Source organism: Silene latifolia, chromosome 7, assembly GCF_048544455.1.
Source record: "Silene latifolia isolate original U9 population chromosome 7, ASM4854445v1, whole genome shotgun sequence".
In the NCBI taxonomy this organism is placed as follows: domain Eukaryota; kingdom Viridiplantae; phylum Streptophyta; class Magnoliopsida; order Caryophyllales; family Caryophyllaceae; genus Silene; species Silene latifolia.
The window spans coordinates 122402744-122424742 of NC_133532.1; the positions used below are offsets into that span (position 1 = coordinate 122402744).

Genomic DNA, 21999 nt, shown 5'->3' on the forward strand with positions numbered 1-21999 from the left:
CAGACTCAAAATGAATCTTAATAACAGTAAAATATTATTATTTTATCTTAAAGACTCAATTCAGACTCTTTTATTTCTTCTACTTTATCCCTCAGACTCATCCAAAATCTCAACAACCATAAATAGGACCCGCTTTTACCCACACAAAATACTATTTAGAAGTCTACCCATCTTCAGATTTTGCTACAGCAACCCCCACTTTATTCCTACTTTTTGGTTGAAAATGGATTTTACTATTGCTCATACCAAACTTGGAGATAAGATCCTCTTCATTTTCTAAAAAGAAATAGAGAGGTCATTTCCTATCAGCGGATCGGATTGCATCCTGCTAATATCGAACGGTTCAAGATTTATGCAAGAAAATAAAGGTTTAATAGGATGTAGAGAGAAAAATATTATTAAATGGGTTTGTGAGAGGAATTGGAGAGAATCTTAATTGCCAAACTTGGTACTGCGATAAACACAGCCTTAGGGTAGAGTTAATTTTGGGTTGTAGAGTTCGAGTTGGTCATTTTCGAGTCAACTATTTTCATGTAATTTACGGATAGTAATAATCAGCTTGCAACAATAAATATTTGGCTCTGGTTGTATTCGGTCGAGTCAATAAATAATAATCAGCTCGGAATTTCTGGCCTTTGTTAGACCCTTAGTTTGCATTCCTATTGCCAAAACTCAGAAGGGTAACCATTTAAAGACGCCAACTGATTTTGCTATCACTATTTAAATCCATTAGACTCGGATAATATAGATGGGAAGGTACAACTCCATCCAGAAGTGGGAAGGTTGGATCCGACTACCAAAAGGCAGCCGAATTCCTGTATACAGCCTCGAGAGTCTTTTGTGCAGTTTTTTGGTACGAAGGGGAGTAAGACTTACTTTCGTAGGGTACAAGAACCTGGAGTACAATGAAGAGACTAGAACACATTCTGAAATAGGCTAATTTCTACCATCTATGTAAATTATACGATAAATAAGAAGCGGCTAGAAAAGGAAAAGAAAGGAATAAACAAATTTTGGCCTAATACAAAATTGAAATTACTAATTAGGAGTACAATTTTCCCACGACAATAAAAGAACAGGGGGAAGTCGCCTTTTTCTCCCCAAAGGAGGTTCCAAATGTTGGTTCGGTCCTATTCCTCCATTGTAGTTGTATTCTTCCACTCGGGACTTTTTGGAGGGTTAGATGCTTGTTGCGCCTAGCACGAAATCAGAGGAAACTGCCAGGTAGTAAGACAATTGCGTGAGAAGAGCCTAACTGTGCCATACTATGCCATATAAACCCAAACCGCATAACGCAACACTCATTCACTCCCACAGTCCCACTCTATATCCAAGAACCGGACAATTCACATAAGGAGGTCTTCATTTTTTAAAAAGTAGAAGACTTTATTTATTTTTTATTTTTTTTTTCGACAAAGAACAAATAAAGATATAAACTTTACAAAGAAGCCTTTCTTCGAAGCGAAGATTATGAGCTATCCTATTCACTCCCTGGACAATAGCTAAGAGAGCAACAGTGAAAATGAGACGCAATAGACTTAAAATCCTGGATAATGCAAGTAATAGACGCAATAGGCTTTTCCGCTCCGCCACCGCAAAACCAAAACAAGGCAATCCGTAACCAATCTAACATGAAGATACCCTTCATCCAACGCCCATTTTAGCGCCTTGATAGCGGCCCGACCTTCACTTGTAGGGCGAGAAGAGGCAAACGAGCGAAAGCATCTGCGATATTCCTTAAGGTCCCATCACCATCCAACAAGCACCACCCCATGCCAGAACTTCTATCATCCCTCCAAGCAGCATCACACTTAACAGTGCAAACATTTTCGCACACAGGTCCACCAATAATCCAATAGGGAAAAGAGTTTCTAATTCTCTTTGCTAGTTCAAAATCAGAAGAGAAGTCCAACAATGGCGCTTGAAGGAGACAAGCATCCTTATTGCACACAACCTCATTCATACACTGAATGTCTCCAAGAATAGAACTGAGGGCACCCATCGGCCAAGGGCGACGACTCCTGAAGACCATATCATTCCTACAACACCAAATTCTCCAAAGGGTAGCGATAAGGGGAAAAAGGAGGAAGTAGGATCCGGGCCACTTAAGAAATACTTGACCCGGTTTATGACCCAAATCCTAACATCAATATCCACCCCCCTGATTCTAATTCCTAAAGGGCGCCAAACCAAAGAGCTTTTGCAAAGCAAATCGATGGGGCATATTCTGCACCGACCACAAGTCAACATATTGAACAAGGTCAAAGATATCCACAAAGAAGTCAACGACTTAGACAGACTAGCCGATGCGGCCCATCGGCTGTTAGCCTGGTCTCGGCGTGACTACCTGCCAGCCGGGACACATACCCGCGTACTCATATCCAAGACCCCTCGGCGGTGAGTCAACATGGCCCGCCGGCCTGCCTTAGGTCCCTCGGCCGAGGGGTAGATCAGTCTTTCCACCTGCCTAGCCACTTGGCCACTTGACCACTACGTGACAAAAGGGGAAAGCCTATAAATACTCCTCAACCTTCATTGAGGAAAGGATCCCACAACTTAACCTAAATACACTATTCATCTGGTAATATCTTCCTTATCTCTCTACAATACATATCTAGCCAAGTGACACAACTTAATCCTTTAAGTTTACCGACTTGAGCGTCGGAGTGAGTACGCTTGGCACAAAGCCAAGCCCTCGCCTCGTTCATTGTTGCGGGAGAGAGGCCGAGAGGAACGATAAAGGCAAGAAGGGTTCAACTCAAGACATTATTCTACAAGCCACGGGTGGTAACAATACTTGCTATGGAATTACACCCTAACAATTGGCGCCTGTCGTGGGGAAAGACACTAGAAGCTAGTCACATTCATTCCCAAAAAAAAAAAAAAAACAACAAAAACCCACCCAAAAAGCTAAGAAAATGTCGAAACAACAAGACGCAGTCGTGACCGACGAAACCGCATTCTACCAAGATGATACTTTCAACAATTGAGTCGTGCGGCCCTCCACCGGAGTAATCCAACCGAGTTCGGGATGCCAATAATACCCGACACGCACGCCGCCGAACCAGGTCACCATCATGGGACATGTGGTTGACGTAGCAAAACCGAAAATGCTCCCGGACCTAATCGCAATACGCCCGCTCACACTGTCACGCCGACAAGAGCGACGGAAACCGTCCAGGAGACCGGGGCCCAAAACGTGACTCCGAGAAATTTGAACGGAGCACTAGGAGAAGCCGACCCGGTCAAGACGCCTGGGAGCCCAAAGTGGGCGCGGTAGACCTAAGTCCTTCCCGCACTCATGGGAGGACAAAGCGTCCCGCAACACGAACGAGGCTTACCCCGGAGGAACCGAAGAGTCCGACTCGGAGTTGGAGGAGAAGTCCGAGTCGAAGAAGGAGTCCTTCCCGCTACGAGGGGGGAGCCGGATTAGGAATGCGAGGAGCCGATCGCCGCGTGTCGTTCGGCACGTGGTCGACAAATTCCCTCGCGCCTACGTCCTAGAAATCCAGGTGCCAACTAAGCTCAAGTTGCCACCTCTCGTCATACAAGGGAGATAGCGATCCACCACCCACGCCGAGGCTTTCGAGTCTTACATGTCGGTATGGGAGCGACCCGATGAGGTCCAGTGCCGAGTTTTCCCAACAACTCTGCATGGAATGGCTCAAAGTTGGTACAAGGGGCTTCCCGACGGCTCGGTATACTATTACGCCGACATAAGGGACGCCTTTCTAGCCCAAGACTCTTTGCAACAAGAGAAGGGCCGTGGAGACATCGGACCTCCTAACTATCAAACAGGAGGGAGGCGAGTCTCTACGAAGCTATGTGAAGAGGTTCGACGGAAAGGTCCAAAGCAGATTCGAGAAATCAATCCCGAATCGGCGGCCTTCGCGCGATGAAGGGCCTCCCAAGGGGAGATTTAAAAATGAGCTCATCAAGTGCGGAGGCCCGGGCTTGACGCCGCGAAAGTTGGGCGACCAAGCCATCAAGGTAGAAGACTATCACAAGACCTGGGTAGGCCCCGCGAGGCCGAGCACTCGAAAAGAAGAGCGCCGGGAGGACAACCCGGATGAAAGACGCCGTGACAACAACAGGTCACGGTCCGATGAAAGACGCCATGAGAATAGTAGGTCACGGTCGGACGAGATCCACCGGAATGGACCGAGCGGGCGCCGGTGGAGTTCAGAACGTACCACCGTAGGCGGTATAGCGATAAAACCCCTCTCGTCGTATCGGCCGCCGAGGTCTTCGCCCGAGCAAGAACGAGGGCCGAAATGGGAGAGACCCCCAAGCCAAAAAGCGACGGTGACACGAGCCAAGATCTTGTGAGTACCACGGCCACACCCCGCCATCTAACCAATGACCGTCGGCATCTAAAGAATGCCATTGAAGAGCCGATCCTAAGGGGAGCCTCGGCAAGTACGTTGCCAAAAGCCAAAAGACCGACGCGATTCGGGTAAGAGATCCGTCTTGAACGGATAGGAGTGATCCATGTTGTCATCGGGGCAACGAGAACGGAGGGTCCGCTCATGGGCACAAACGGCACCCGAACGAGCTATATCAGGCCATCAACTTTGTGCCCAACACAACGATCCCCGCTTCCAACATCCCCGATATGACCATTGGAAGGAAGGACTACGAAGGAGTCATCGCTCCTCACAACGACCCACTTGTAGTCAATTTGGACATATCCAACCACCTGGTCAAAAGGTGCCCGATTGACACCGGCGCGTACCGAACATCATGTTCAGGAGTGCTTCCTCGATCTCGGCCGAAAGTCAAGGACTTGAGCCCCGCACCAACCCACTATACGACTTCTCCGGGGCCTACCGATACCACTAGGATCAATCGGACTCCGTAACGTTCGGCGAGAAGAATGCGGCTAAAAATGTCCTAGCTGAGTTCGTGGTCATCGACGGTTCGTCCGCCTACAACGTTCTCATAGGCCGAATCACCCTGAGCGAGGCTGACGCGGTGATGTCCATCCGGGCCCTAACACTGATGTATATCACGGACCGGGGGGAAGCGCATAAGCTCGTCTCCAAAGACGAGAATGACGAAGTGGTCAACGTCCGTGATAGGCGCCGCCAGGGATGCAACATGCAATCCTTCAAAGTAGCAAAGAAGTCAGAGAAAGGGAAAAGTCTATCCTTACAACAGGAGGGCGACCTCATGGATGTAGCTAGCGGCTGACCGGGAAGGTGTGCCTTTGATAAATTGTTAGGACACTGGTAATCTCGAAGAAACTGTGTAACGGCGGAGGTGTCCAAAACAGCTGTGGGCACCCCGACGCATGTTTTTATCTAATGAAAAATCGTCCGTCTTCCATCAGAACGTTCATCTTTCCCCATAGTCGCTAGGAAGCAGCAGATGCCGGCTCACACTGTCACACCGACAAGAGCGGCAGTCTCCATCAAGAAATTAGCGCCGTCGCAGCACACCCAAGTAGTAGACGCTACGGCGATCACCCCAAGAGGTAGATGCCGCAGCTAGCCACTCCAAGTGGTAGACGCCACGTTAGACGCTATCAAGAAACAGACGACGGCTCACACTGCCGCACCGACAAGAGCGGCGCTCCATCAAGAAATTAGCGCCGTCGCAGTCACCCCAGTAGTAGACGCTACGGCGCCACCCCAAGAGGTAGATGCCGCAGCAGTCACTCCAAGTGGTAGACGCCACGTTAGACGCTATCAAGAAATGTACGCCACACACATCATCATACCGACAAGAGCGGCGCCTCCATCAAGAAATTAGCGCCGTCGCAATCACCCCAAGTAGTAGACGCTACGGCAGTCACCCCAAGAGTTAGATGCCGCAGCAGTCACTCCAAGTGGTAGACGCCACGTTAGACGCTATCAAGAAATGACGCCGGCTCACATCATCATACCGACAAGAGCGGCAGTCTCCATCAAGAAATTAGCGCCGTCGTCGCAGTCACCCCAGTAGTAGACGCTACGGCGATCCACTGAAGAGGTAGATGCCGCAGCCTCACTCCAAGTGGTAGACGCCACGTTAGACGCTATCAAGAAATAGACGCTACCACACTTTGTCACACCGACAAGAGCGGCGATCAAGAATAAGGAGCACTCGCCGGGCGACACCGTCACACCAAGAAGAATGACAATCACCCTCAGGAAATAAATACCTCGACGGTCACGACCAACGCAGTTGATACTCGCAAAGTGATCAAAACGCCTTAGAAGCGTTGCACGACAAAGAACGCACTCTAAGACTGCCTCGGCCAAGCCAAGGCGGAAACAGAGGAGACGCCCAATTAATAACATAAAAAAAAAAATCAGGCAAGGATGAGAAAAGACCTCGGCCGAGCCAGAGACAAAGTGAAACGTTAAGTACAGATTGAGATGCTCAACTATTAGCACAAGGAAAAGGGAATGAGGTAAAAACCTCGGCCAAGCCGAGGAGCGAAAGAAACGAGCTCTTATTAAATATGTTCAACAAAATTACAAGAAATACAAACGACGGCCGTCCCCATAAGGGTCAGCCAAAGGACAACCTGCCAAAGTTGTGCAAAATACAAAGACGAAAAGCCTGTCATCAGCAGCGATTGATGAACCGGCTAAATCTGAGTCACCGGATAGATCAATACCGTGCTTGGCCTTCTTGGCCGAAGGGCGCATTTCCTCGTCGGCGGAAACGAAACGGCGCGGTAAGGTCATCTGCTTTTCTTTTACGGACGAGGGGAGACCCCTCCTCCTCACCGGAATCATCGCCATTGGAGACATAAACGACTTCCGCCGTCTCCTTCGAACAAGGGGGTGGAAGGCGGAGCCGATGTCGACGCCATCATCGCCGAAGGATTTGTTTTTCGCGTATGGCGCGGCATATTACTAACAACCTTCGCACAGGCCTCCACCGCATTCAAGCGTTTGTTCTTTGGTCCATAAGATCATTCGGCGACGTCCTACGGTCGTGGGTCAGAGCCTTGGGATGCAAGTTAGCAACGGTTTTGTCTTTGTGCAGCCCCATTCTCCGGAGGATATCCTCGGACAAATCCGGTCCAAAGTGGTCTCAAGGAAACAAAGCAAGAATTAAATAGAGGAGTTAAATCGAGTTCGAAGAACAGAACATTGACGACGGTGATAGGCCTCATACCGACCCTACTCACCCGGTGCTAAGGCCTGGTATGAGGCCGACATGGCGAGCGGCTCATCCCGAAGAATGATCTCGCGTTGGGGAATCCATCTTTTCGGCACCCCACCCTTGTCCGCCTCAAAGAGCCTCATCGCCGACCTCTCATCCTCCTTAAGAGGGACCTGCCTGGCATCCATCTTGAGTTTTTTCCGGGAGACCCATCTGTCATGTTCCGCCTTAGTCTCACACCGCAAGTTAACTTGGTCTTTGGCAATGGGCAGCGGATAGTCGTCCCAAGACCTTAACGTACACCCACCGATCTCTCCGGTCTTTGCAAGAAGTAAGTTTGTCAACAGAGACATAACCCTTCTCCATGTGCACACCGTACCTACCGACGCGCCGAAACCCACGGTGGAGATAATGCGGCCCGGCGGAATAAATTCACCGTCGGGGCCTCCCCTCAAGAGACAAAGCCACACAAAGCCAACTATCGTCCTAATGGCCAACGGATGCAGTTGGGCCACGGCGACGTTCATAGCTTTGATGATAGCCATGACGTACTCGTTCAGCGGAAACCGGAGCCCGTACTCCAAGTGTCGCATATATACACCGGTATGGCCCCTGGAGGGCAACAGACGGCCGACCCTCCTCGGGGATGACAATCTTGTATCCCCGCAAAAGAAAAAGTGGCCCTCAAAAAACTTCTCACCGAGAACAACCGGCCAACTCATGGGTCCAAGCTCGGTCAACGCTTGCCTTACAGACGTCACCGTGATCCATAACATACCGCCTCCTCTCTTTGGGGCGAGCACTTTCCGCATCATCACCGAAATCATCACCAAAATCACCATAAGAATCCTCATCCTCCCATTCCTCCGAGAATTTGAGGATCAACTTCGAGAGAAGGAGACCTGGGGCCCTCCGACGCAGTTTACTAGGTCCGGCATCGGCGAAGACATGGTCACAACAAAATACTAGCAAGATAAAAGAAAAATTTGTTTGTTTACCTCGAAGAAAAACACTCGCCGGATCAAAGACTCTGAAGATTGGAAGAAAAGGAAGCTCTTGAAAGTTTAGAAAGATGAAGATTTTGGAGAAAAATTTGAGAAACCAAATTGGTGGCCAATTTCACGGAATAATCGCCTATTTATAGGGCAAAGCCCATAAAGAAGGACCAATCAATCGAAAGACCCATGAAGCATCGTCCAATCGGCGTGCAGACACGTGTCGGACATGCAACCACGGGATGTCAATCGTTGCAACAGTTAGACGTCAATCAATGCAATAGTGACCAAGCGTCTTCAACACGCCCATTCATATCTCTCCGCCTATTCACCTTCCTCAAACAAATTCCCAAGCATCCGTTCTCCGCCGCCACTCGATCAACCAAGCTAGGTAGTAGCGCGGGGGCAATAAAAACAACCGGCACTCTCAACCCTGGTCTCGGCCAGCGTCACTTTCTTTTCCACATCGGATACCCTTTACGCATCCATGTGGAGGGGGGATATGGTACGGCCTAGGATAGACCAAAGCCGAGGACAAAGAAGCCGCCGCAGAAGAAGCCGTCTGAAACATTTGTTACAAATTACTTGCGCAGAATATACGCCCAGACGTACATCGGAGCCCATACCACGGCATAGACTACGGCCGGGGCAAATTGATGGGGCATATTCTCGCACCGTGACCAAGTCAACATATTGAACAAGGTCAAAGATATCCACAAAGAAGTCAACGACTTAGACAGACTAGCCGTCTGACCCATCGGCTGTTAGCTGGGTCTCGGCGTGACTACTCCGCCAAAGGACACATACCCGCGTACTCATATCCAAGACCCCTCGGCGGTGAGTCAACATGGCCCGCCGGCCTGCCTTAGGTCCCTCGGCCGAGGGGTAGATCAGTCTTTCCACCTGCCTAGCCACTTGGCCACTTGACCACTACGTGACAAAAGGGGAAAGCCTATAAATACTCCTCAACCTTCATTGAGGAAAGGATCCCACAACTTAACCTAAATACACTATTCATCTGGTAATATCTTCCTTATCTCTCTACAATACATATCTAGCCAAGTGACACAACTTAATCCTTTAAGTTTACTGACTTGAGCGTCGGAGTGAGTACGCTTGGCACAAAGCCAAGCCCTCGCCTTCGTTCATTGTCAGCAGAGAGGCCGAGAGGAACGATAAAGGCAAGAAGGGTTCAACTCAAGACATTATTCTACAAGCCACGGGTGGTAACAATACTTGCTCTGGAATTACACCCGGAACAGCAACAATCTCTGAAGAGGTGAGAAATAGATTCCACACAAGAAGGTAAGCCATCGCAGAGAGTACAAGAGGAGCGCGAACTCATCTTGCGTTTGAGAAATTCAGAACCCACGGGAAGGGCATTAGCCATAAATTTCCATAAGAACACCCTTAGTTTGTTAGAAATAGGCAACTTCCAAAGCTTTAATTTGCAGAAAGCCACAATGGTTGGAGACATTCTAGAGCGATCGGCACTCGTGGCGGAGTCCATCGGATAAGGCCTTAGCGATAAGTAACCCGACTTGACAAAGATAGACGCCATGTTTAGAAAATTTCCAATAGAAGGAGTCATCCGAAGGTTGACACGGAATATAAGTTGCGAGGATTTTCCTTGTAACTTCCTCACCCGGATCGAAACCAAGAGAGGAAAGATCCCATTTTCTGTGATTATCGTAAAGGTCACCTACCAAGAGCGTGGAGTCAGTAGGAACATCCAGAGAATCCCCACAAATATCATGAAGACTATAACCCTCTATCCATTTACTCTTCCAAGCATTAAGACGAGATGAAGATCCAATTGACCAGGCAATATTGTTGTAGATAAGATCGGAACCCCAGACAAGGCTTTTGAGAGCCCATGACGACGCATGGGGAGCCTTCCAGCGATTCTGGAAAAAGATATCATCTTGGATACCAAGCTTGGGACCAATCACCATACTAATAAGACTTCCCGGATCACATAAGATTCTCCAAGCAGATTTTGCAAGGAGGGCTTGATTAAAGCAACCAATATTGCGAAGACCAAGGCCCCCTTCTCCCACAGGCCTCCTAAGAAAGTCTTTACTACACCAATGTATAGACTTATTAGTTCTAGTTCCACTCCACCAAAAATGCACCATCAAAGACTGAAGCTTTGATGTTACACTTACCGGTATGCGAAATACCGATAGAGAGAAAAAGGGATAGTGAAGAGAGAATGAACGAATAAGAGTCGGTTCTACCAAGAAGAAAGGAGAATATTATTCCAGGAGGATAGCCTTCGTTTAGTTTTTTCGACAAGAAATTTAAAAAGCTCCCTCTTAGAAGACCCAAAACTCGTTGGTAAGCCAAGATAGTTACCAAGATCATGCTTAGGAGTAAATTGAAAGTCGATCAAGCATTTTTGACCATCATGAGTGAGCAATTTGGACTGAAAAGAATAGAGGACTTATCTTTGTTAAGGCATTGTCCAGACACGCAAAGACAATATTCATCGATAAGGTTCATAAGAAAGTCCATATCTCCATAGTCACCACGTAAGAAGAAGAGTGAATCATCTGCAAACAGTAAGTGGGAGATTTTCGGACCATTCTTACATATCTTAATACCCTTAATGAGATTAGAATCCTGGGCATAGAGAATCATTTGGGATAGTACTTCCGTACACGTAGCGAAAATATAAGGGGATAAAGGGTCCCCTTGCCTAATCCCACAAAGAAGGTTCAACATTTTCCATAGGAGCACCATTAATTAGGATATCATAGGAAACAGTTTCAATAGTACTCATAATGAGATGAATCATAGAGTCTGGCAAATTCAAGTAAGAAAGCACCCCTCTTATGAAATTCCAGTTCAGTCTATCATAAGCTTTACTCATATCAGCCTTTAAAGCCATCATACTCTTCTTACCATAGCTCCTATGGTTGATGACGTGAAGAATTTCTTGGGCAACAACAATATTATCCGCAATACTTCTATTTGGAACAAAGACACTTTGAAATGGACTAACCGTTCATCCATAACCCCTTTTAACTTTGTTAGCAATACACTTTGTGACAATTTTCATAATAACATTGCGAGGCTAATCGGTAAAAATCCCCAACTCTCGGAACAATCATTTTTGGAATAAGGACAATAAAGGTTTTATTAAAGTCCTTAAGGACAATGACCAATTGAGAATATTGAGAGCTCCACGAATAACATCATCCTTAACAATAGCCCAATACTTCGGTAAAAGGCGCAGAATCCCATCGACCCTGGAGATTTTAGGGGTCCCAATTGAAAAGCGACTTGACGAACTTCATTTTTCGAGTATAAACGGCCCAACTTGGCTCTCTCCTCCATACCCACTTTACGCTTAAGATTATCAAATAAATAACCGTAATTATTTATGTAATCTTCAAAACACTCAGGCTCAGCATCAGACTTAAAGATATTAGAGAAGTAGGTATTGAACAAGCCACCAATCTCCTTCATATCAAAAGTCCATTCATTAGACTCCTTCTTAATACCCAAAATAAGGTTAGCACCAGATCGTCCTTTAACCCAATTGAAAAAATATTTGGTGCACGTGTCACCCTCACAATTCCATTTCAATTTTGCACGTTGACGCTTGATAAGTGCCCGCGGCAATAGAGAATTCCATAAGCTTTTTATGACATGACTCATAGTTAATAGTGTCACCACCATTCTCAATATCCAGAAGATAGGACTCCAAGTCTTGATCAAATGCACTCCACTTAAGACCCCATTCATCTTTTTTGTTACAAGCCCAGACTCTGAAAGCATTGTTAATGCGACGTAATTTTGATAAAAGAACATGAGAAGCATCACCATTATCTGTCCTTCCCCAGTTATCTTTAACCAAGCCACTACATTCAGCATGGTCAAAACACCAAGTCTCAAGTCTGTAACTTTTCTTCTTGGTATGGAGAATCATATTTGTATCAAGGATAATGGGTGCATGATCCGAAATTTGAATAGGCAGGTGTTTAATAGAAGTATTAGGGAAAAGAGAGAGTCAATCATTAGAAGCAAAACCCTTATCAAGTCTTTCATAAATTCGATAAGGATTATCCCTATTATTACACCAAGTGAATCTAGGTCCCTTGAAGGGAATATCCATCAGACAATGTAAATTCTTCCAGTAGGAAAATAAGTTTGCCCCTCTAATTAATTTATCACTACCACCTAACTTATCAGACGAGAATTCAACTTGGTTGAAGTCACCAAACAACAAGAAAGGTTTGTCGAAGGAGTTAAGATGACAAGTGAAAGATTCCCATACAGCGCCCCGCTTTGAATGATCAGGTTCACCGTAAACGCAACACAGATACCACAAACTACCTTTACATTGATTAACCAAGAGGATAATAAGATTGCGGCTGGAAAAGACACATTCTATTTTACAACTACTTTTCCATCCAACCCACAACCCCCCTTTAGACCATCAAAGATCATACCCGGCAGACTCGAGAAAACCCATAGGGCGCAAAAGAACATCAACTGATCGTACATCACACTTAGTTTCAGAAAGGAAGACAAAGTCTAAATTATTATGCAACGACCTACAAATTGCTCTAATTTTAGGGATTGAAGGGGCAAGTGGATCATTAAGACCCCTACAATTCCAGGCCAACCCTTTCATGAAGACAAGTAGAGTTAAGACCACCGCATCCAGGCCACCCAACAAACAGAGCCAACCTCGACTTCACCCTACCAAGCACATCTCATACGGAAACCCTTCAACCATAAAACAGACACCAAAGAAGACCACCACCTCCGGTCAAAAACCAACCGCATCACCCAAGACTAGCCGCACACAACGCAAGAAAAACCCCATCATCCAGACTCCTCAATCCGAAAAGACAAACAAAGACCCAACAAACACCAGACGATCCCAGTAAACGGCAGGAGCCATTTACACCAAACCTGCTACACAAAACTACCTCAGACAACTCGACAACACAAATGGCACAAAACCATCAAAGACCCACCAAAAGACACCAAGATGGATCAAACCACTACAAAACAACCCAAATCACCAAGGGACACCTCCCAGGACCACCGCCAAACTAACAAACAAACAGACTTAACGGTAACAAACCAGGTTGAAACCAAATTAAAACAAACCAGAGGGCACAACAGGTGGGGGAAATGGGGGGATCACCGTGTCGGACCCAAAAAACCACTAAGGACAAAGCAGCGCAGACGGATGAGCACAACAGGTGGGGGAAATGGGGGGATCACCGTGTCGGACCCAAAAGGCCTCGTAAGCATACTTGTATATCTTAAGATTACAATAACAGATAGGGAGAAACATGGCCTTGTCGATGGCAAAAGAAAGGCTGGAGTGAGTACAACAACATCAGCAACAACATCAGAGCGTTAATCCCAAAATGATTTGGGGTCGGCTGATCATAAAAGCAGAAGAAGAGCGGAAAATAGAATAAGTTCAAATAAAACTTTTTAAAAAAATGCATACTTTTAAATTTGATATCAAATTGGATGTTAGTAAGTTCATCCCCGCCAAGAACCTCCCCAAGTCCACCCCATCCGTGAGCAACATGGCCTTGTCGATGGCAAAAGAAAGGCTGGAGTGAGTCGAGTGACCCATATCCTACCTGAATGAATAATAAGTTCATTCCCACCAAGAACCTCCCCAAGTACAGGGACAAAATGACCAATTTCCTACCTAAATTTCAGTCACGTCACCCAAAACTGAACAAACTGAATTTCTAAAATACAAATAGCACTTCTGTCACAATCCTGCAACACAACCCACACGCAAATAAACATGAAGTTTTGAAAAAAAAAAAAAAAAACAATCACATATACGAAAATCCCAAACATCAACAATGACCCGCCATTAGGATGAAATGAGAAAGAAGGAAACAGTAATGGGTAGGAGGGACTTTATATGTTTTTCAAAATCCACTTATTATTCACCTATAATATTTCAAATATCAAGATACTCAGCAATAACTAAAAGAAAAAACCAAACTTACTGTTCTATACAATATATGTGATCAGTACATGTTCGTTCATGTTTCATATTAATAGGGTTTTTTCATCACTTATAGATTCAATTTCTTGATCCATGAAATATCAAAGTAACATTTGAAATGAAAAAAAAAAACGAGCTAGATTTCATACCCCAACACAGTGACAGTGACAGTTTCGTACATAATTTAAACTAAAAACACCTTCCATAGGAATCAAAAACATAGTTTTGGAAGGGATAAACCAAATCAGATCTAAAAAGTACCTAATTTGTAGGAATATTGGTGACCTTTGATGTATATTACTCATTCCACATGCCATCGAGTAACCCATCTTGTAAATATCATCTACAAAAGCCTCCACTTGTGCAACCTGACCAACAAACGGCAAAAACATAAAAAAAAAGATCGATGAAATAATTGAAATTAGCCCAAACGCAGCCTTTTTTAGGAAAAAGAAGCAAAGTGAATACGTGATGTTCTTTACTACTGTTCATTTGACAATTTCGATATTACACTACTGACTTTGACAAAGGGAGTAAAAATGAAGACAAGATGAAAAAAAAAATAAAAAAAATTAAGGCAAAAATCTGAGCTACCAGGATGATGATGCAGCTTTTGTTTTGCTAAGCTGCTGGTGACAACTAATCTCCTCTGATTGATCCTTGGAATATACTAGCCGTTGAAACTTTTCCGACAATTGCTGATAAGGCTGAATCTCTGATGGGCGCACATGTAGAATTGCACGCTTCAAGTGTTCCATATTTATCTCCGAAGCATCAAGATTTTCCTGATAGGATTACTATTAAAGCACTTTTCAGAAGAAACGATAAAACCATACATAATGTAAAACTAAATAGCAACATACTTCAATGGCTGAGATGGCTGCTTCCCTACAAACTAATGATATATCAGCACCTGTACAGCCTTTAGTGAGACGAGCTAGCTCTCTCAAGTCAACATCAGAACAGCAAGGCATTTTACTCAAATGAATGTTGAAGACGTCGATTCTGTCCTTTTCACTAGGGGGTCCCACATACAGCAGTCTATCGAATCGTCCTGCCGAATAATGAAGTTCATTATTCAAAGTTTGCGAAGTGGAAATTAAAATAGCATCAAGCATATGAACCCTGCATGTGTGTCACCGAAAAGGCCCCGTTAGATTACCTGGTCTAAGAAGAGCAGGATCAATCTTGTCCGGACGATTTGTAGCGGCTATCACAGTGACATTAACTCTTTCTTGCAAACCTAGAAGGGAAAGAGATTTTCTGAATGTTATACATCTAAATCTTCCAATTTTTCCAATAGCTGACTCATGACGTTAAGAAGTAACCCCAAAGAAGGCTGTCTTACCATCCAGTTCTACCAGAAGTTGACTCATGACCCGATCTGAAACCGACACTCCATCACTTTCCCTTCCACGGATAACAGCAAGACTGTCTATTTCATCAAAAAATATTATAGAAGGAGCATTAGATCTTGCTTTAGCAAATAGCGACCTAACAGCCTTCTCAGATTCTCCGACCCACTTGCTGAATAGTTCCGGACCCTTAACGGCAAGAAAGTTAAGTCCTGCTTCAGAAGCAACAGCGCGAGCCATCAGAGTTTTACTGCATCCCGGAGGACCAAACATCAGTACCCCTGTTGGTGGCCGGGTTCCTATTCGGTTGAATGCATCCTGGTGCTTTTGAGGCCATTCAACTGCTTCCATCAACTGTGCCTTTACCTCCTCCTGGCCACCAATATCTTTCCACTTAACCTTAGGAACCTCGAGAACAACCTGCACAAAAAAAAGGTCAAAGAGTAAGCAGATAATCAATGCATTCTAAGGAGGTTACATCTTTCTAGCTGTCATTTGGCTTCGTAACATGATGGGATAAATTAAAATCACTTGTGAAACTGAATGAGTTTCTTGTACTGTGGAGCAGCAACCAGATGATATAAGTTTTCGATGCAATTATCATTATGGGTCATTCAGAAACACTCTTGAACCTTTTTAACATAGAGCTAAGGTTGCGTACACTCGACTTAGTTACAGATGATAATCAACCAATAAAAAATTAGTCAGGTTACTATTCGCCAATCTTATTTATTAAAGAAATTCAGGGAGGCTGAAAGCTAAGCTGCAAAATTTAAAATCATAACCATATGAAATGAATAAAGATCGTAAAATATAGTGTACCTCTCGCATTGCACTCGGACGTATTTTCATTCTTGCCCTCTCAAAATCCTCAAAGGTAATTGTCAGTTGATGCTCTTGTGTTACTGAAGATCGTTCATCATTTTCTACAACTTTCTGGTTGTTACGTGAAAGGGTAGCTTCCCCAGAGATAGGGTACACAACAGAATCACTCAAGACAGTCGATTCCATATTAGCCAATGACGCAGAATCCAGATCATCGTCAAAAGCCACGTCATTACTCGGGTCAGAGGAACTGTCTACCAACGAATCAGAAGCATATCTAACATCTGTATTTTTGTCAGACATAATACATCGCCTTAAACAAACCATAGCAGCCTCATTTGAGAGGGCGGCTAGATCAGCTCCAACAAAACCATGTGACACACCAGCAATTTCCTGGATTTGGGAAAATGAAAGCGAATGTTCCATTCTATCCAGAAGAGTAGTCAATATATCAAGTCGTTGTTCAGAGGTTGGTACACCTGCATAAGCAATTTCTTTAGTGCAAGTAAAACTAAGATAACATGCAGTTGAATTTTCAGTATTTAATCTAGTTATCCAATTTACCACTGTTGTGTCCCACGTATTCCAATTAGGTATGTACCCACATATAATTTACGTACAGTATTTAGGCATGTTTTGTGTGATGGAGAATGCTTGTGAGACTCACTAGCCCACTTGCAAGTGCTTATATAAAGAACCGATCCGAAAGTCCAACAGTATTCAATCTAATTATCCGGTTTAATACTCGTGTCCCACATATTCCATTTTGGTATGTACCCTTAATCCCTTATATAGTTTAAGTTCAGTATTTAGGCATGTTTTCTCTGATGAAGAATGCATATGAGACTCCTACCCCACTTCCAGGTGCTTACATAAATAACCGATCCAAATGCATACGTCTATTTGTTGTCGTAGAGGTAGTAGTTTAGTCTTGACACACTATATTTTACTATGAAATTTCTGTACAGTGATGCATAAGATGATATGATGCCTTACGGATTAGCTGTACCTATTTCAATTTCTCTATCTAATCTTCCCGGCCGTCTAAGTGCAGGCTCAATACACTCTACTCTGTTGGTAGCCGCAATTATAAGAAGACCCTCTGTTCTGCTTATTCCATCCATTGAATTCAGTAGTGTCGCAACCATCCTTTGAGACAACTCATCACCACCTTCTTTCCTGGCTGGCGCAATGGCATCTAACTCATCGATGAAAATCTAAGCAAATAATTCCTTATCAGCAATCTTAAATATAAAGGAATGGGAGCTAGCTCTGCTATCCACTTATTCTACATGATATGTTAGTAATAAATGAGGGCAGCACGCATGTACAAAAAGAGACCAAGATGGTAATGCCAATGGAGACACTCATTCAGATCAACACGGAAAAAAACTCCCTCCATCCCATCTATATTGTCTTCGTTTGTGTATTTAAGAAAGGTGATGAAATGAGGATAATGTAAATCAGGAGGAATAAGGAGTAGCTTATTAACTCGGATTGTGATGTTAACTATTTTATTTTACAGCATTGAGAAAGGGAGTAATATTTTGGGACAACCAGAAGAAAGAAATCGGGGCAATAAACTTGGGACGGAGAGAGTACACACTTGGTGACTGGAAGCGTTAACATGAAAATCTCATGTAACTTAAGTTTAATCTCAGGTAAAATGATCTCACCACAGCAGGTGCAGCTTCGCTAGCTGACTTGAAGACATCATGAAGTGCCTGCTCACTCTCCCCGTGATATTGACTGATAACTTCAGGCCCATTCACTTTAAAGAGGCTAACTCCAGCATCATGGGCACATAACTGAGCCAAAGATGTCTTCCCGGTGCCTGGTGGGCCGTAAAGCAACACTCCCTTTGTAGTTCGTAAACCTAAACTAAAATAGTTAATGCTCATCAAGATACAATGACAATTATTTCACAGACAACAAACCAAGGAATCATAACTCAAGAAAATATGAACATATTAACTAGTATACCGGGAAAAAACACTTATATTCTTTTAAGAAGAAGAAAACTGATAGGTAAATCAAATCCATTACTTAATTATATTTCTATGCAATTTCATTCTCATTTCTGCACATGTTCTAGCATTTCACAAAATCTAAGCAATGTTTATCTATATTTTATATATTTTTATCCATAATGTATACACAAATCAGTAATTATTGTCAAAAGCGTGAACCAGGTTAATCTGGTTAGAACAAAATACACGCCACCCAGAACTTCTCGAAGCTTTTTTCGAGATTAACAGCATTAAACTAACCTTGACAAGTCATTCTTCATAGATGAGGAAATAATATCTCGCAGAAGCCTGTATTCCTTGCCTAGTCCACCCAACTGCATAACTTCATCTCTCATATTACCATATGTCTTATCAGGTTTTGATACACTTCCGTCAGGAGTTTCAAATAACAAATCTGACTCTAAGCAAATATTAATCTTTGTAGCAGTATTGATTATATATGCATCATCACTATGCTGAATTAACCGAGTAGTACTGGTAATGGCCTCATTATCAACATTAGCTGATGAGCTTTTCATAGCCACCACTTCAAAGAGGCATAGCCTTGAGAGCACAGGAATAGTTACAAGATTTCCGCAAAGCAAAGTGCGAGAATGTAACCAGGAAGCTGCAGTATGTTCCAGAAGTTTCTTTGCATGTTTGTCACCCAATACTTCTTGTATCTCAATTGAATCAAAATAAGATTTCTTAGTCTCCCTCAAACGAGATGCCGAACTTTCCAATGAGAATAAACTTGACTTGCTAGGACTTGGAGAGCATGGCCTCGAGTGTTCTAATGAAGGTGTTCGGGGGGAAGAAATTTCACCATTTTCATACCCATCTTTAGGTTTGTCTGACAATTTTTTCAATGGGGAAGACGCCTCTATATCCAATGACCAACTTTTACAAGGTATCGACCTTATATATAGCTCCTTGCAAACCAAAGAATGATCCACATGAGAGCCACAAGACTCTCCGTTGCTATGAGCAAAGCTACTTAATGGTCCACCTCGAATACAGTGCACAAAGACAGTTCTTCCAGTAGTAGGACAGCCTAGTGAGTATGAGAGGTTTGAAGAGATTCTGACTTGATTCTTTACAAGCTGTAGAAATCAGGAAGGAAGATATAAGTTACTAGCCTGTTTTATTTTAAAGCCGAAGCTTCTGTAGTAGCCATTTCATCCATCAGTCATTAGCAAGGTTTCAAAGCAGAATTGAAGCAGTATAGCATAATGAGTTCAACACAAAACTAAATGGCAAACAATAATTAAGAATGTCATTCCCACGACCAAAAATATGATCGTTACACTCCCTATCTCTAGATTAAAACCTTAAATGAGCTTACTTTGATCTCTATGAATATGTTCTATATCGGTGGACAAAAAATATCATTGATCACACAATTACCACTGAAGATATAGCCTGCTCAAAAACCAGAAATACCCGGAAAACACACAGTTCTGCCTAAATCGTTAACAACGCCACGAATTTCATAGTTTGGTGTGCAAACAAGTATTATCATGCACATTAACTCTCTCTCAAATTGTCATTTCTCTAATATATATTGGATAAATATACAAAGAAACAGAATTTCCTGATACTGACCTTAGTAGAAGGAAATGCAGTAGCAAGAACAAAAAAGTTTCCAGCTTTACCATCCACTTTCCCTTCCCAATCAACTCCAAGTTGTTTACTACATTCAGCCGCCAAAGAGCTGAGAAACAAACCATTCTGAGGAAGGGACACCTGTGACATCATACAAAACATCTTCCAATTTTAATCATTAACATGAACATACAAAACACTACTCCTAGTCTCCTACATTCTAATTCATTATAACTAAGTCACCATCAAAACAATCCAGGGCTCAAACACGAGACCTCTGGTTAAACTAGAACAGCCCCTTACCAACCCCTTACCAGTTGATCTAAGTGCTCATGGGTCCGTAGATTAGTATTTTGATATGCGGATTTATGGGTTGCCTATTGTGATTAGGACGATCATGGTAGTTTAAACTTTACGTGTTTGATAGTATGGTATTATATCTCAATGTGAAACTAGGTTATAAAATTCGATTTCAGCAATTTAGTCTTAATAATAAGCTTCAAAAACGATTAATATCGCTTTGTGCGGTTTACATTTACCCACCGTTCTAACAGATTCATAATGCCTGGTGAAACTTCGAAATTGATGGTGTCAAAAAGCAAACACAAATAACCCCGTGAGTTTCACGAGCAATTAAACTAGTTTATTATAACTAAGTCTAACATCAAAACAATCCAATTGTTAAACCCCTCAAATTAAAATCTAATCAACAAAAAAAAAAAACCAGAATACAGCTTACAAACTAATTTCCCAGAAACATGTATTAATATGACAAGTACTAAGCAAAAGAATGAAAATTTATACCCCTTTGTCACAATCATTTGTTTACCTTTGATTAAAATACGCCTCACAATGAATATAAAAGATAAATAAATGACTGAGACGAAAAGAGTATAATTAAAAAAAAAAAAAAAGTAAAGATTTTGAATACATACGGAGACAAGGGAGCCAGGAGAGATGGAAAAGGAAGTGATAGAAGCGTGAGAAAGCCAAATAACGGAACCCTTTTGATTGGAAGAAGTGTCGAAGTCGGAAACAAGAGCAATGAGTGATGATTTAGAGAGAAAAGATGGGAATTTTGAGGAAGCTTCTTCAAGGGTTTGCTGAAGAAACTCATCATCTTCTTGTATTGGAGTTGTTTGTTGAGGGGATGGAGAATGATTGTTGCTGTTGTATGATTGAATAAGCTTTGATGAAGATGAAGATGGAGATGGTGGTTTTGAATGCTTCTTTGATTTTCCTGCCATTTTTCAGTCTGCTCAAACTGTTAAACCCTTGCAGAATGGAGATAACTCTTCTTATTCGGGTCATATCCGTCTTAAATTTATCCGTTTCAAGGGAGATTAACTGAATACGGAATAATAATTCTAGAACCGATAAACAATGACGCGACACGAAATTTAATGAGTTTAAGTTGAGATATAATGACCCATTTTTGTAAGTGAGTCGACATGAAATTTAATTGGTCAGTTTTGAGTTAACGACCGTCTCCCACTAATTTAGTGGGAAACATAATAGGGAAAAAAGAAAATTCAGTGGGTCTCTCACCTCATCATTTGAGATGTCTCCCAATAACGCTATTGAGTAGGGATGGCAGTGGGTCGGGACCCGACCCAGACCCTGAGGGTCGGACCCTAATGGGTCGGGTATGGGTCTTAAGAAAATATTTCGGGTTATGAGACTCATACCCGACCCTTAGACCCTTTTATTAAAGAAAAAAAAATCAAAATCACAACTTTTTTGAATTCATACTGGCAGACTGTAGAAACCCAACTAAAGTCTTTTTCTCTTTCCTCATCCCATAAAGTGATAAAACTCAACCAAACTCTTCTGACAATACTACCACTCCACCACTGACAAAAGAAAACCACCACCACAGCACTGATACGCGACTGACAACCACCTCTCTAATAGGCGGCGACAAACCACCATTAACTGATTAATAAACTCATAATGTTAAAGTAGTATGAATTTTTTTTTAATATTATAGACCCATATATTAATCTTATTCTTAAAAAGTGGTAAACTCGGACCATGGGTAGACCCAAACCCTACCCGTACCCATAGGGGTACGGGTCCAAAAGGAAAATCTCGGGTCCGGGTCC

General features: G+C 43.2%; 2 protein-coding genes across 3 annotated transcripts; both read right to left on the minus strand.

Moving 5' to 3' along the window:
- Positions 1–982: 982 nt before the first annotated feature.
- Positions 983–21191, minus strand: LOC141592868 (calmodulin-interacting protein 111-like). 2 transcript variants are annotated; one of them, XR_012521237.1, is made up of 12 exons: positions 20830–21191; positions 19895–20035; positions 18551–19392; positions 17957–18161; positions 17290–17497; positions 16278–16759; positions 15449–15875; positions 15263–15343; positions 14964–15154; positions 14695–14885; positions 14362–14468; positions 983–1217 (listed from the first exon to the last, which is right to left on the minus strand). XR_012521237.1 is itself a non-coding variant. In XM_074413740.1 (11 exons), the coding sequence occupies exons 1-11, from the start codon at positions 21139–21141 to the stop codon at positions 14444–14446; spliced, it is 3105 nt and encodes a 1034-aa protein (XP_074269841.1). In that variant the 5' UTR covers positions 21142–21191; the 3' UTR covers positions 14060–14443. The 2 variants fall into 2 exon arrangements, 1 of the variants encoding a protein (XP_074269841.1); XM_074413740.1 differs by lacking the exon at positions 983–1217 and having other exon boundaries at positions 14060–14468.
- LOC141590679 (putative mitochondrial protein AtMg00310) lies at positions 9575–10234 on the minus strand. Its single transcript, XM_074411248.1, has one exon. It carries the CDS (start codon positions 10232–10234, stop codon positions 9575–9577), a length of 660 nt encoding a protein of 219 aa, XP_074267349.1.
- Positions 21192–21999: the final 808 nt, after the last annotated feature.